This window comes from Meleagris gallopavo, chromosome 1 (genome assembly GCF_905368555.1).
Source record: "Meleagris gallopavo chromosome 1, MGAL_WU_HG_1.1, whole genome shotgun sequence".
NCBI lineage: Eukaryota > Metazoa > Chordata > Aves > Galliformes > Phasianidae > Meleagris > Meleagris gallopavo.
The window spans coordinates 118,647,000-118,662,000 of NC_139404.1; the positions used below are offsets into that span (position 1 = coordinate 118,647,000).

Below are 15,001 nucleotides of genomic sequence, written 5' to 3' on the forward strand. Positions count from 1 at the left end.
ATTTCTGTCACACTGTCTAAGCACTAAGCATTAAAATGTATGGTGAAGACTCATCTGCCTTGTTTTTGAAGAACCACTGACCGGTCTGAAGGTGTTACTTTACGTGCAGTAGTGATGTGCAATGCATGCAGGACTCTAGCACTGGCTGGCTGAATTCGACTTCCACACTGAAGAACTTGGTGCTTTATTTGGTATATATTTGGATTTCTTTTCTTTTCTTCTTCCCTTTCTTTTCCCTTCCGTCCCCCATCAGCGCACCCCGAACCCCAAACCACCCTCCCGCAGCCGGCTCCCCGCAGGTAGGGGCGAGGCCAGGCGGAGGGGGCGGTGGGGCCGGGCCGGGCATGCGCGTTGCCCCCGCAACATGGCGGCGGCGTGAAGCGGCCGGCGGCGGGAGCCGCTCGAGGCAGGCGGGGGTGCCTCTGCCCCCGGCCCGGTGAGTGGCGACGGGCAGGGCCACGGGGCGGGAGCGGAGGGGCGTGGAGTCGAGCCGGAGCGGCCACGTCCGTGTCACGGTGGCGGCGGCAGGAGTCGGGTGCGCCCGTGCCCGGTGTCCGGCCTCCGGGGCGGGCGGTCATTGACAGCGGGGAGCGGGCGGAGGAGGGGGAGCGGCTCCCGGGGAGCGGTCCGCAGCGCGGTGGGAACCTGAGCGCGGGCTGAGCCGCGAGGAGCGCTGAGGGGCCGGCCACGAGGGCCGGCTGCGGGACTGCAGAGTTACAGTGGTGTCCGAGCGAGATCTTACACAAGCAGGTACTCTTCGAGAGATGTAAGGACGCTTCACGTGTTTTAGCAAATGTTTTAAGTAGCGCTTAATGATGGATGGGGCTGTGAGCATCCTGATGTGGCTGTCCGTGTCCCTGGTCACTGTAGAGGAGTTGGACCAGGTGGCCTGCAAGGGTCCTTTCCAACTGAAAGAACTGTAGGTTCTGTGCTGTGTAGATATAATGGTCTGACTTGTGAACAACTCTTCAGTGCAAGCTGGGGTATGGTTTTATTATTATTATTATTGTTGTTATTATTATTACTATTATTATTATTATTATTATTATTATTATATTCAAAGAAGAGCAGCCTTAAATCTTTGAGTGTTTAAATCTGTCGTGCTGCATCTTGCTCTTTGGAGGCAGCAGGGGAAAGCAGTGTGTGGGACAGTGGGTGTTGGACCAGCAACGGTGCCCTTGCAGGTGACAGAGTGACAGCAGGAGGGCACCCAGTGGCGGCTGTACTGCGAGGCAGCACTTTAGCATTGGGACATAACCAAGAGGTGAACTCCCTGCAGATTGCTATCAGTTCGGGGGCCTGGCAATGTCTGGGGGAACTGCTGCCTGCCTTGGGCAGGGTGAGCCCTAAGGTCCCTTTAGGGCATAATAAAACCTAAGTGCTGCTTCAGGATGATGGCACTTGGATTGATGTAAGGAAGAACTGAGTTAAAGATCTAGTACCATAGAATGGCCTTGGTTGAAAAGGACCACAATGATCATCTAGATTCTAACCCCCTGCTGTGTGCTGGGTTGCCAACCACCAGACTAGGCTGCCCAGAGCCACATCCAGCCTGGCCTTGAATGCCTCCAGGGATGGAGCATCCACAACCTCCTTGGGCAATCTGTTCCAGTTTGGTTGATACCTCATTTACAGGGAATTTCATGGTAATGCAAGCAGAAAGTGTATAAAGTTGAAGCTGAAATCTAGGTGTTGAAGTATTTGTAGGGCTGTTAAGTGTAACGAGGTCCAGTTCTGAGTATTCAAGTAATGCTCACTGACTGTTTGAGATGTAGCTGACTAGCTCTCTCACTACTGTAAGTAATGCAGTAATATTTGTGTAGTATCCGTCAGGTTGCTTGGTATTAAATATTTTATAGGAATGTTCAGGTTCTGCAAAGAAATACATGACTCCATGTGATATACTCCTTTCACACCACTTAGAAGTGGCGTAGGTACATAAATGCAGCTCTAATAAGGTCATTCTTAAAGTTGGGCACTATTGTAAGTGTCAATCTTAATGCAAAGAGGATTGAACAAGTAGCAGTGACAGTCTCCTAAAAGGTATTTCCTCAAACTCTGTGTGATGCTGCTTTGAATGCACAGGTGCCTGCTTTCTTTCCTTCCACTGGCAGAGACGCTGCTGCTGCCCTTGCTGTCTCCAGTATACTGCTCTGGTAAGGCAGAGAGAGGTATTGTATTGCTCTCTGGAGTGGCTGTCTAAGTTCAGAGAAGGCATCAGACAGGGTTTCCATTATACAACCAAGTGTAATTTGTTTTTCACTAATGTGAAATTTGCAGTATGAGAATGCATTTGTTTCCAATATCTGCCTAAAAGTTGCCTATATGAAATGCCGATTCTGCTTTACTTGAGAGAGCATGGAATAGGCTGAAGCAAATGTAGGTAGCAATTTCAGCCCTTTGCATGTGGGTTTCCTTTTCTCACAATTTTGTCTTGTTGCTTTCTTAATATTCAGATTGGATTGTAAGCTGTGAGTGAGCCATGTTTGCTTCCTTTACTGTTGGAGTCTGTATGTGATGGAGTGGAAGTCTGAGGAGAAATGGAGTCTGCAGTAGTTACTGCTTGATATTAAACAGCATCACTGATGGGAAGCACCTATTGTCATTAGCTGTCCAGGATGCTGCAGCTGGCTGTCTGGCTTGTCAGGCTGCCTCAAGCAGGGATGGGCAAAGTACACGGTTCTTTTTGCACGTGTTCACATAATCTCTGAAAGTACCTCAGTATACTGTCATATTTTCCAAGTGTAACTAAAACAAATGACAGGTGGGGATGGGGATAGTGCTTCAGCAAGTCTGCACAAGTGAGGCTGTTGACCAGCTCATTGACCTCTGCATCTGCTGGGAATGTGAGGTTCTGTTTGTTCCCATTTGACAGAAGTAGCCTTAGGCGCACGGTCTTAGTGCTGATTGCTTCTTCCAGAGATTAAAATCTTAAATGTAAAGGATGATGCTGTCACTGTTTTTCAGAATGTAAGACGTGCCATGTAAGTGTCCCAGGACTCTTGAGACTTCTGGCGTGTTGAAAGTGCCAGGAAATCCTTTGTAAAGTTGTTGAGGCTTAATAGAGTCATTTGCAATAGTGGAGCAACAGAAATGTTACAGGTGAAGTTGTTAGTACTTGAACATTACAGATATTTTCATTGCATGCCATGATTTTGGTATTTTTTGCAAGTATCTTAACTTTAATTTGGCTCTGTGTAATTTGAAGTTCCAGAATGTTTGCTAATATTCCAATACAATTTGATGAATGTTTGTTTTTGTGCGCATGCTGCTGCCGCTTGACTCACCCTTTGCAGGCTGCTGCTGTGGAGCAACAAGAGATAGCTTGGTGAGTGACAGGCTCAGCTTGCTCCTTGCACTGCCCTAAGCTTGTGTCCTATCTGCAGTCTCTTCAGGTTGTTGTCTTGCAGAATAGGCGAGGGGCCTTGTGCCTGCTACCACTAGGGCCTGGTGCTGCGGTCTTGTCCTGTGGCAGCTGCCTGGGGTGTCCCAGCCAGCTGCCCTATTATTTGCAGCAGGTTTACAAGCAGCAACCAGGGCATGAGCGGTGGTGAGGAACCTTGGAGATGCTTGTACCTCTTCCCTGTTTTGTCTTTTTGCTTGGTTAGTGAGGAAATGGCCAGGATGGATGGGGCCCTGGGCAGCCTAATTTAGTGGTTCGCAACCCTGCGCATGACAGGGGATTGGAACTGGGTGGGCTTTAATGTCCCTTGCAACCCAAGCCATTTTAAGAATCAGTGATTCTATGAAATAAATTTGGAGGAAAGTCAGGAGCTGCATTCACATTGTGGAGCAAGCAGGAACTGTCTTTACAAGGCTTCTTATCTCTTCTGGATAGGCTTGCTCTGATCCTTTCTCTTGTATGTGGTGGATATGGGGCATGGGTACGTGCAACGATATTGTTTGTGGTGGAGGGGATATGCTGCCTCCTATGCTACTGAAGGGTTGCTGCCACTGAAAGTGTCACCTTTACTTTCTATGTCCTAGAATCATAGAATATCAAACGCAGTATTAGCTTAGATATGAATGAAGAAATATGCAGTTCTTTGATGCAGCGTGTGCGTCTCATATCAGCCCTCTGGGTTCAAGACTGCTTTATGGGTAATATTTGATCGTTTTTGATCCAAATTGGTGAATCACTGGAAGTGTGCTTATTGCAGTTCTGTGTGCTCGCTTCCTGCCTTTCTGAATTATTTGCAGGGCCACTAATATCAAATTCTTCATGAAAGAACTAAAGCCTTTAAAAGAACTTTGGTGCTCTTCCACGTGTTCTAATAAGCCATAGTCTTTCTACTCCACAGGGAAAATGGTACTTAGATACCTTATGTTCAGACTAATCTCCAAGTACATTTTCTTTGTTAGAATTTGTTAGAATAAAGTTGTGAACAGCTCAGGTATGAGCAGTGTTTTTGGACTGATTTTTTTCCCCTGTATTTTGCCAGTGTATTTTCTACTTAGCTCCCCATTTAGTATGTTGTCATCTAACAAGAAGTAAGATGTTACATTAAATGTAGATATTCTGGTTTAAATCATTTGATTCTATGCTTTCAGCTTCACAAATCAGGTCAAATTCTATTTGAAGATATCAAGGAAATCTGGTCCTTTCATGAAAGGGATGAACTCCTTTGATGGCAATCCAAGTTTGTTGTCTTCTCAAAGTAATATGATATACCTTTTTGTATAGGGCAAAGCTGAGGTTGAGCCTTTGGTCATCTGTAGCATGCATTAGTTCAGGGAGTGTCTGAAGTTTATAGAACATAGAAGAGAGTAGCACCATTTTAATGGAGTGCATACATGGAATGAAGCACGTGCCGTTATTTATGTACTGTATGGAATCTACTGAGATTAAGGCAGGAAGGTTCAGTGCAAGGAGTGCAATTCCTGGGGCACGTTTAAAAGGCCACTTGAAAAGAACAGCTCATAAAAGTGAGTCTTGTACGTGGAGGAATGTGAAAGGGTATCAGAGAATTTGGTGGAGCTCTTTACTGTCACTATCATCCTTCTGGGCTCAGATTAAAAGGACTGTGATGTCTGTGGTGGTGTTTGTAGGACCATATCTCTCGTGTCTGTACCCACTCTGAAGAGGTAGGCAGTGCAGGCACACCTGCCTGGTGGGGCATTGTGTTGTTTGGGTTCTCAAGGGAGGGGGCGGGGGGGATGAGGGATGAGTGACCTTGCATAAATTTCTGCATCTAAAAGGTGGCTGTGTTCTCTAGTTACTCTGCTGGATGAGCAGAAATGTGGACCACAGAGATTGTTTTGTAACTCCACAATCCATGTGGGGTACTCTTCAGTCCCATCTGCACTGAGCTTCTACAGTCTCTCTAGGTAGCATTTGGAAGCAATGTAGCTGAGAGGAAGCCAGGGCTATCTAAGACGTTGTAAGACCCTTTTCTAGCAGCTCTCTGCTTGTCTTTCCACCTCTTGTCTTCCTGTGTACACACACTCTCCCAATGCTGCTTTTGAAACCGCTGCTATTGCTTTCTGTCAAGACGAGTGCAGAAAGCCACGCAGGGATCTCTGGCATCCCATTGTCCCCTAATCTGGCATCTTTACTATGTTTGCAATAGCAATTTCTTTTCTCCTTTTACCTGCTGTGTTTGCTCGGTGCCTCAGAGAGCAAATAGAGCTCTGTGCTGCCTCGAGGCAGGCTGAGCTGGAGGCAGAGGAGGTGCAGCTGGGTGTCCTGAGAATTTAATGCAGCTCTTGAGCTTTTTCCCGCTGTTGGTCATGTGAGATGTTTTTTTGATGCGTCGTTTAATGAGTTTGCTCCATGAAAGCAATGTGAGTTAGGAATTCAAACAGAGCCAGGTCAAAGAATGAAGATGAATGTTTGCAGGAACAGTACCCTAGGAAGTCGGAAACAGCACAGAAGCTTTAGTGAGTTGAATCCACCAAAATGTTGGTGCTACTGCAAATACGTACCAGCAAACCACTAAAACTGACAGTCTGACTTGGATAGAAACGTAAGCGCCGCAGCTGTATTTTGATTTATTTGTATATAACATTAGAATGGCCTTTCATGTGGGAAGACAGGCGTTTTAAGAATATTTGAAGCTGTTAATGGGCAGTCAGCCGCTGTGCTGAACTGCTGACTTCACACATACCATTTCCTTTTTCAGGTTTTTACAGCCCCACATCGTCTGACTTTTAAAGCAGGACGGGGGCGTGCAGAGAGGAGAAGGTATTTTTATTTTCCATCGGTAGCCATGGAGCGGCTCTTATCTTTAATATCAATGTCAAATTACTAGATGTTGAATGTCTGTGATGTGAGATGCTTCTGTTTTCGCTTGATGCTGGCTATTTTATTTACTTCTGAGACCTAACTTTTCTGCTGTTCACATTGATAAGTATATATTTCTTATTTCAGGAATTCTGGGGACAAATTTGGTCTATACCTTGTTAACATCACTTTTTAAGATGTACAATGCCTGACTCTGTGCGGAATAATATATACCTCGTATGGACTGAGAGTTTGTGATTTTGTTGTCTTGAAATGCGTAATTACAATTGCTCACATCCTAAAGCAGATCGTAAACTTACCTGCAAGGAGGCCAGAACGTTTACAAACAGTATTTTACTGCTTAGAAGTTTGGTTATGTGATCACTTCATAAATAGTGAGTGGTGTGCTGTCGGTCACTTTCCAAGCAGTTTTTGAATTGCAGTAAATTTCTTCTTGATGTTGTTACAAAATGATATTTGTAAAGCAGTAATTACTTACTCTCTTCCTTTACCAGCTTAAGAAATATTCGCTAAGTTGTATATGCGGCTGGCTAACATTGGCTCTTTTGGAAGCCTGTGATTTTTTTTCCAAAGGATGGGCTCTCTGAGCTATGCTAAGAGAGGGCTTCTGGTCTCTCCGTTTTTTCAGAAGTTCTGCCATAGGAAAATGTGGAAGTTTAATTTCCTTTCCTGGAAAAATCCTCACTTCTTATTTATTTATTATTGCAGAAAATATGAAAGAAAGGGGATTCTGAATTGGATCGTGTTTCTGGTCAGAGCACCAACCGGCTATGGATGTGTGTGCATAAAAGAAAGGAAACCTCAGCTCCAGGTTTTGTTTTGAACTCTGAAATGTGCGATGCCAAGTCTTGCTGATTTACAGCTGCAGAGCTTGTGTTTTGTAATCGTATGGCACATTTGCGCCAGAAGGTTGTTTGTCCTTTTGTCTTATGAGAGGAGTTGTTTTTCTATAATGATGCCACAGTGTGTGTTCCTGACAGTGTTTATGGATGGCTCCCGTTGCAGAAATGCAAAGGTGTACGCTGTTGAGTCTTGAAGTGTATGTGAGACTATGCACTGGGCAACTTGCCTGGAAGGAAATCTTGCCGGAGACTTGGAAGTATCGAATGTTACAGCAGTACACTTTGTAGCCTTATTCTGTTTATTTGACTGTTTGCAGTGCCTCTGGGACTTGTCCACATGGTGTGAAGCAGTACTTGTGTTTAAGAGATGACAGGTGAATAGAGGAGTAGGTGAAATAAAATATTCCCGGTTCAGAAACAGTAATTGTGAAGGAGTGCAGCTCCTTGTGAGGAGCCAGAACTGCAGTCCTGCTTTGCCCTTGCACAGTCCTGCTGCTTGGACCCTGCATGCCTCAGAGATCACTGTCTCTGTCTTATCTCTGGGCCGAGCTGCGTGGTCCCTGACACATGCACAGTAACTCGTTTGGTGATGCTAAGCTCACAATCCACTGGGCGCTCAGGCTGCTTTCAAATGTTCCCTTTATCTTCATAATCCCACACTGTGTGCTTTTTATGAGCAGGCGTGCTGTCAAGATAAACCTGCGCTAAGAAGCCCTAAATATGCATGGCTTTTTTTTTTTTTTTTCAAGACATTCAGCTCATTCGAATGCCTGGAAAGCATAATGGAGATGTGGTCGGGAGAAAACAGAACGATTTGATGTCTTCTGTAAAATATCGGCTTCTTAGAAATGCAGCAACACGTCTCCTTAGAGTAATTCTTTCATAATTAGAAGAACAATGTGAGACACAAAAATGTTTCCCAGCAAACAGGGTGACCCCCAGCGCTGTGCAGCAGCAACGCACAGAGGGTGAAGGCTGAGGTTCATCTGACAGTGTGCGTCCCACTGACAAAGGGCTGGCACAGGGGGAGCTGGCTGCTGGGAGAGACACGGGTATTAGCATAAACACTGCAGTAAGGAATTAAAAGGAAGTGAATGCTTTCCACCTGTTCTTGTTTTCAGTTTTTTGCTTACTTGATTGTTTTAAAGTAGCTGATGCTAGGGAAGTTAATCAGAGAAGGAATAAAACTCAGCTTACAGGGTGAATTGAGAAATAAATGGTGTAAGTGATACAGCTGATCAATATAAATATGGAGATCTTCTCTATATTTTTATGATGAATTTAGTGTTCATGCTTTTTTTTTTTTTTTTTTTTCTTCTTGAAGCTACTTGATTAATTTCTTAACCTCAGCTTTCCATTAAGGTTGGAAAAGACCTCTAAGACCATCTAGTCTAACCACCAGCCAATCGCACCATGCTCACTGTGCTGGTGAGGGCCGAGGCACACCTTGGGCAGCAGAGGAGGTAACTGCTTGCTCTTGGCTGCATTATCACTCAAGGTAGCGTCAGGCTGTCCCTCAGACTGCCCCGGTGAAGAAGCTCATCATTCTTTTCAGACTGACCCTACTGTTTTGGAGGTAGCTGGTTTTCTTTTGGCTACTGTTCAGCAGTTGTTAGAGACTCAGAAACACAGTTTTTGAATGTCTTCTGTGACCAATGTCTCTGCCTACCAATTACTGTAATAGAGACTGCAAGTTGAATGCTGTAGGTGTGATCAAGTTTTAAGCAGCACCTATTCCACACAGTAATACCCTGTATACCCATAGTTCAGCCCATGCTCTCAGAGCTTTCTGTTGCCTTGTATTTTTAACAGGCTGGTGGGCATGCTGTAAAAACGCCTATCTGCTGGAACAGGGGCTAATGAAACGCTGGAATCCTTTTTATGTCCTGACAGACACTTCGGTTGTGCTAAACTTGATGACTATCACTGCAGGCTTGGAATCTTTATTACTGCACCAAGTGCAATCTGGTGCTTGGAACAAAAAGATAAAAACCGTGCGCTGTTTTAAAGTAATCTGTAAAAACAGTTACTTTGACTCCATATCACCTTTCGCAATTTATTACTCACGGCGGAAAAGCTTTGAATTTTTGGGGGAGTCTATGAAAGCATCAAGTATTCCAAATTTATTTGATGGCTTAAAAGGATTTCTGGTCTTAATCCCGATGATCGCTTATGCCGAGAGTGCCATTGTGTAGCAAAACCAGCTTACTTTATGTCGGTGCTCAGTTTTATTTATAACTGCTTTCAAGTCTCAGTTCCTTGAGTTTTTGTAATGAATATCCAGCACATTTGTGTACTGCCAACACATGAAACATGTTCTTCAGTCATTAGACTTTCAAAAATCATGCTTATTTTTAGCGATACAACCTGTGTTGTGTGAAGTTTTCATCATAGAGTCTACCACCATAGTGTACAAGTTCCTCAGAATTTCACTTAAATTTCACCATTTCCAGGAATACAATTGTCCGTATGGCACACCTCTTACTATATGCAGTATTGGTGTCCTTCTTTTTTCAATATGTGAATATAAGATTCAAGAAATTCCAAGTAGATATCTTGCTTTTCAACTATTATTCTTTTCTTTTCTTTTTTTTAATGACACTGGAAAGATATGGTTTCTAAAAATGCGACTTCTGGCAAAATTCATCTTTGAAAAAGTACTGGCTTACTTAAATAATAATAAAAAAAAATCTTGAGCTGTGGATGATGTAAACTCTGACCTCATGGAATTTCCTTGAAAGGAAGTGATCAAAGAAGGGAATTCAGAAATGTGAATGTACAAGGTCTGCTCTGAAAGTAATGCCTCATATTTTATGATGTCAGCCTGTGACATCGAAGGTGGGTGTTGGTGGTATGGCAGTGGAGTTTGAACCTTCCCGCCAATGCACCGATAGATGTTGTTGCTGTGTGACAGATGGCGGCAGAGACAAAATGGCGTCTGACATGGAAGTACGTATGGAGCACAGGTGTGTAACTGAATTCCTCCATGCAGAGAAAGTGGCACGTATTAACATTTGTTGACACTTGCCAAACGTTGATGGAGACCAATCAGTGGATGGTGAGAACAGTAAGGCAGTGGGTGGTGTGTTCCAGCAGTGGCGACAGCGGGCCACCTCCACTGGTGGAGCGCACCAGTTCATCACTGGTGACAGTGATGGGGGTAACCATTGAAAAAGAGTATTTTGTAGCTGAGAATTTGTGTTGTTGCGCTCTTTGTATCAGTTGTAGTTGCCATGGAAATAAATAGGAGGCATTACTTTCAGAGCGATCTACATATTTTTATGCACTATTATTTTGAATAATGTCAAGTAAACTTGCTGATTTTGTTGCTCTAGGGTTAAAAAGCTTCAAATAAGTTTGTCTTGGATTGAATGCAGACAGAATTCCCAAAACTAGATGCTGGAATAGAACAGTAACACACACAAATGTTTTTGCTGTGTTAAAATGGTTTCACTGAGTTGTCCGTTATAGTTTCCAAGAATTGCAAGAATGTGTAGATCTGCAGTTACCTTCCTCTAATGGCTTCTCCCAGCTCTGCTCTAAGTGGTTATGACCAGCAAGCAGATGCAGCGAGCAATTGTGCCTTTGTGTAGATTTCTTACATCTATGTTTTGTTCCTCCTTTCCCTGTAGTTCAAAAAGAGCGTTTTTTTTTTTTTTTTTTATCCAGGGCTGTTCAAAGTGGTGGTTGTTAAACTCACTGCACGTAAGTGGGTGATGCATTAAAGTCTTTCTTTCAGTTTTCAGTAATGTTTGTTGGGGAAAACAGGGAAAAAAAAGAATGTTTTATGTCTTTCTTTGTATTAGAAACTCGCTGCAAATGCAAATCATTATACAACAAACCTCTTAAACCAATGAAATAGAAGTTTGGGCTCTTACGTACCCTTGCTGCTTTGACACATCCATTGTCTACATGCTGTTCTTCTACAAATAGCTTGTTAAAGTTTTGCAACCTTAAACTGGCAAGATAATTGTAAAACAACACACACACACACACACACACAAAATCCTCCTTTCCAGAACAAGAAGACCCAACTCTAACAACCTCCCCCTAACTTGTTGTATTATTACTCCACAGGAAACTGTTGTACTGAAAGGAAGAATTAACTGGTCTTTCAACTTCAGCCTTTTTATTGTGAGAGGGAAGATCACACAAGTGTTACCATGGGGAGAACTACAGCTAAAGGTGAGGCCTGATAACTTCTATCTGAGAGGAAACAGGGAACCTGTTAAACTGTCTCTTCTAAGGTGATGGGTTATTATTTGTCAATTAATATACTGTGAAGTTAAAGGGGAGAGATACTGAACACAGGCTTAAATTTCACATTGTTTTAGCGTAAGTGTGCTGAATTCAAGTTATCCTGGAGTTCTATACTGTTCAGCCGAAAGAATTTTGACCTGTGACAGTCTTAAAATCACTATATTGCTCTAAAATTGAAGAACATGTCTAGATGTGATATCAAGTGAAATGTAGTGCTGTATTCTGTATCTGCACAAAATTAGGAGAAGAACGGCTGAGTAGTGCAAGGAATAAATTTTTACTGTAATTAATAGTGTTAGCTGCTGTTTTCTGCAGGCTTTTGAAGATAAAATGGGCACTTTTAAAATAAATCTGCCCATGATGTGGGCAGTGTGTTATGAAGGTGTGATTTGTGCTGTACCGTGTCTGCAGAAGTTACTGTGAGGTGAGTGCTAAGAAGTGTGTTTCGGTTGGTGAAACAAAAAGAAGGCCCACTTGAAACCAGGTTGCTGCTGCTTTCCAAACCTTTCAGATGTGTAGCTTTCTGCTATAAAAGATCCCCAGAACTTCTGTACTTCTCTTGAGCTTTCCACCTTCTGCCCAAGCTGCTTTCAGTGCTCATGTGCTCCCTTGGTAAATAATTGTCTTTTGCTATAATAGATTTTCTGTAATGACAGCAGTCATCTCTTTAATTGTTGCACCACCAGTTTATGGAGGAAGTCTGCCCCCTTCTCTTGTAGCTTTTCTGCATGGCTGTTTTCTAAATGTACTGAAAGAAACACTCTGTTCTGGGCAGATAAGAATCCCAGTGGGGAAGCACAAAAGGAAAGGGAAGGAGGCATATTAGATTTACTCTTTCTTGATAACCTTAGCTGTGTGCACTGAGGTTTGGTGAAGGGTAGCTAAAATATGCTCATACCCCTATATGTTGGGGAGTGAAAGCAACTTGCTGATCTGTGGTAAATTTTGGGCTTTTTTTAGCAAACTTCATATAAAGGTGAGCAACTGCTTGGCACAGGCAGAGTAAATGTTTCTGTAATTGTGGGATTTTTCATGTCCATCTGAAAGAGAAAAAGGATTTTATATTTTTTAGAAAAGTAGCCTCCTGTTATGTTTTGAACACAAGCTAGAGTTGAAGGCTTTAAGATGGCTAAGAAATAGCCGTGCATATCTTGAAAGCATGACTGTGAACTTTTTTCACCACGTTGGACAGCAAGCAAATAGGAGGTCTTAGATGACCAACACATGCTTCCTCATGTAGCATGCAACAGTGAAACATAAATGCTAGCAAAAAAGATGATGCTTGCTGGTGTACAGACAAAAAATCATCTTGTTTGCTGAAAGGTTAACTCTTCCCAGAAATAAGTGTTTTGGATTTGTTAAGCATATCAAAGAGAAAGCTGGTGTTCGGCACAGGATTTTGTAAGAGGAAGTGTAAATTGGCCACCAGAGTCATCTTTACCAGACTTTTTATTCTACAGGTACCTTTTCTGATTGTTGTTTGTTGTTTTTTTTTATCCGCATTTACAAGCCAGTAAAGATAACTTTGTCTGATTTCTTCTTTGTCTATTTTTTTTGCATGATAGATGTGGTTACTCTTGCCTGTCTTTTGTTGAATAATCTTATCAGCAGAAGAATTCTGTGGTTACTGATAGGGTGTAGTAATGTAAACAGTTTTGAATCAGTAAGCAGAAAGCACTATTTTAAATAATTTATTATAAACTTGTTGCATATCTACTGCTGTAGTTTATGATGTGTGCTGTAGAAAAACTTTTATTTCAGTGAATAACAGAAAATACTTCTTTTTAATTTTAGTAAATACTACCAAGATGAAAACATTCTTTTACAGGGTTTTGAAAATTCCTGTTTAGCCTGTATGTATTATAGGCTACCTATATACATTGTGAATTATGTATAAATATGTATTATATGCTACCTGTTTGCATAGTGAATGTAACAACTCTTTATATACTTTTATATATATGTACTACTGGATGTTTAACACTTTGGTTGAAAGTGGTATTTCATTCTTTTCTCTTTTTTCTTTTTCTTTTTTTTTTTTTTTTAGAAAACTGAATAGCATATAATTAAATCCACAGTAGCCACATTTCATTTTTGTTTATGTTTTGACAAAATGATCTGAAATATGCTGTAAGGCTAAAGTAAACTCAAGTAAACTGGAAAAATAAAAACAAGTTTGTCCTTTGAAAATGGACTTTCTGAACAGAGAAGATAGATAACGAATTAAACTGACTTGCTTTGTTCACTGTGACCTTCAAGACTCTAGAACTAATAAGTCTCTGCTGTCTCTAACATACAAATAAAGTTCCCATTTTTGAGTCCACTTTTCTACCTTGAAGGAAATAAATCATTGAATGTGGTTAGCTGAAGGAGATGAAAAGAAAATACTCTTTGTGTTTATAGAAATATTAGGGACCTTCACGACCTCATTTTTGAGGATTGACCTAAAGTTTACCCAAACTGAGGGTCATATGCTGAGGGAATCATATTCCTCAATCCAGGTATTTGACATAACACTCTTCCATGTCTTAATTTTGTTTTCAACAATCTTTTGAAATTGAATTTTCTAAAATTTGGATATCCAAATGATATAAGTACATTGGCACATTTAAAAGCATTTATTTCATAGTTATACATTTAGATTTTAATAGATCTTATATTCCTTAATATTTCTTACAAAATTAGGCCATAAATTCTTATCTACTCTGACTAATGACATTGGAAGAGGCACACCAGACCACAGCATCTGAGCATTGGTAAAGTATAGTCTAAGGAAAACCTTTCTGAGTTGTGGGGGATGGTAGTAGATTTCAGGTATCTCAAGGAAAAACAGGATAGCAATTCCTTTATGAATGGCATTTCATCTGCTTAGATAAAATAGCTCCAACTTTGTAGTGATCTTCTCATTATTAAAAGTGAGATGCATAAAAGCAAGGGGAGCCTTGAAAAACAATTTTGGTTTTATTCAGACTTTTTTTTTGGATGCTTCTGCATGTACTAGGTATGTTTTGCTTGAGAGTTTAAAAGAACAGCTTTCTGTCCATCAAAACCAAGTGATAGCGATGGTACTTTGAGTTGATTATAAATTAAGATGCTTCTAGCTTGGATTAAAGAGATATTTAAGGAATCCATTTCTTTTCGTTAACATCTTAATCTTGGTTTGTTCTTACAGTTTTTTTTAATGGCTGATTTTAAGAAGAATGTGTCACTGACAATGTTCCATTTCAGTGTTCCTATTTGTGAGATAGGCAGTGACTCGAACTGATGCAGGAAATAAATAATTTGTGTGGTAGTTGTCAGTGAAAACTCATCTGGTGTCCAGGCCATGGTTTTCCACATTCTTTCACCTGTTGCTGATTTCTCTTTTCATGAAAGGCTGTCATCTTGTTTGAAATCTGGCGTTGTAGGGGAGATGTTCTTTCATGACTGTCCTTTCAAGTTTTGGTCTTTGCAGGAAGCAGTTATTAGTTCTGTTCTTCAGTACTCTCATGTGGGACTCCATTGGATTTCCCCTTCAGAAATAAGTGCATTGGGAAGCTTTCTCTTCTGTAAGCTATCAGCCTGGTGTCTCTGACAGTCCCATGATTTTTTTTATTTTTATTTTTGGAAAGCCTGAGTACCAGAAGTTGTAAGACATGGCAAAAAGCTTTTCTAG

The 15,001-nt window shown here is 41.7% G+C and overlaps 1 protein-coding gene across 6 annotated transcripts in view; it reads left to right on the plus strand.

Annotated features, from left to right (window-relative positions):
• The first annotated feature begins 326 nt into the window (after nt 1-326).
• The window catches only part of SCML2 (Scm polycomb group protein like 2), a 67,486-nt gene continuing 52,811 nt past the window's right edge, over nt 327-15,001 (plus strand). For all 6 annotated transcript variants that reach the window (XM_085211388.1, XM_085211401.1, XM_085211415.1 and 3 more), the window contains exons 1-2: nt 327-436; nt 11,164-11,271. In XM_085211388.1, the coding sequence (XP_085067514.1) occupies nt 11,250-11,271 (22 nt within the window). In that variant the 5' untranslated portion in view covers nt 327-436; nt 11,164-11,249. The remainder of the gene's footprint in view (nt 437-11,163; nt 11,272-15,001) is intronic.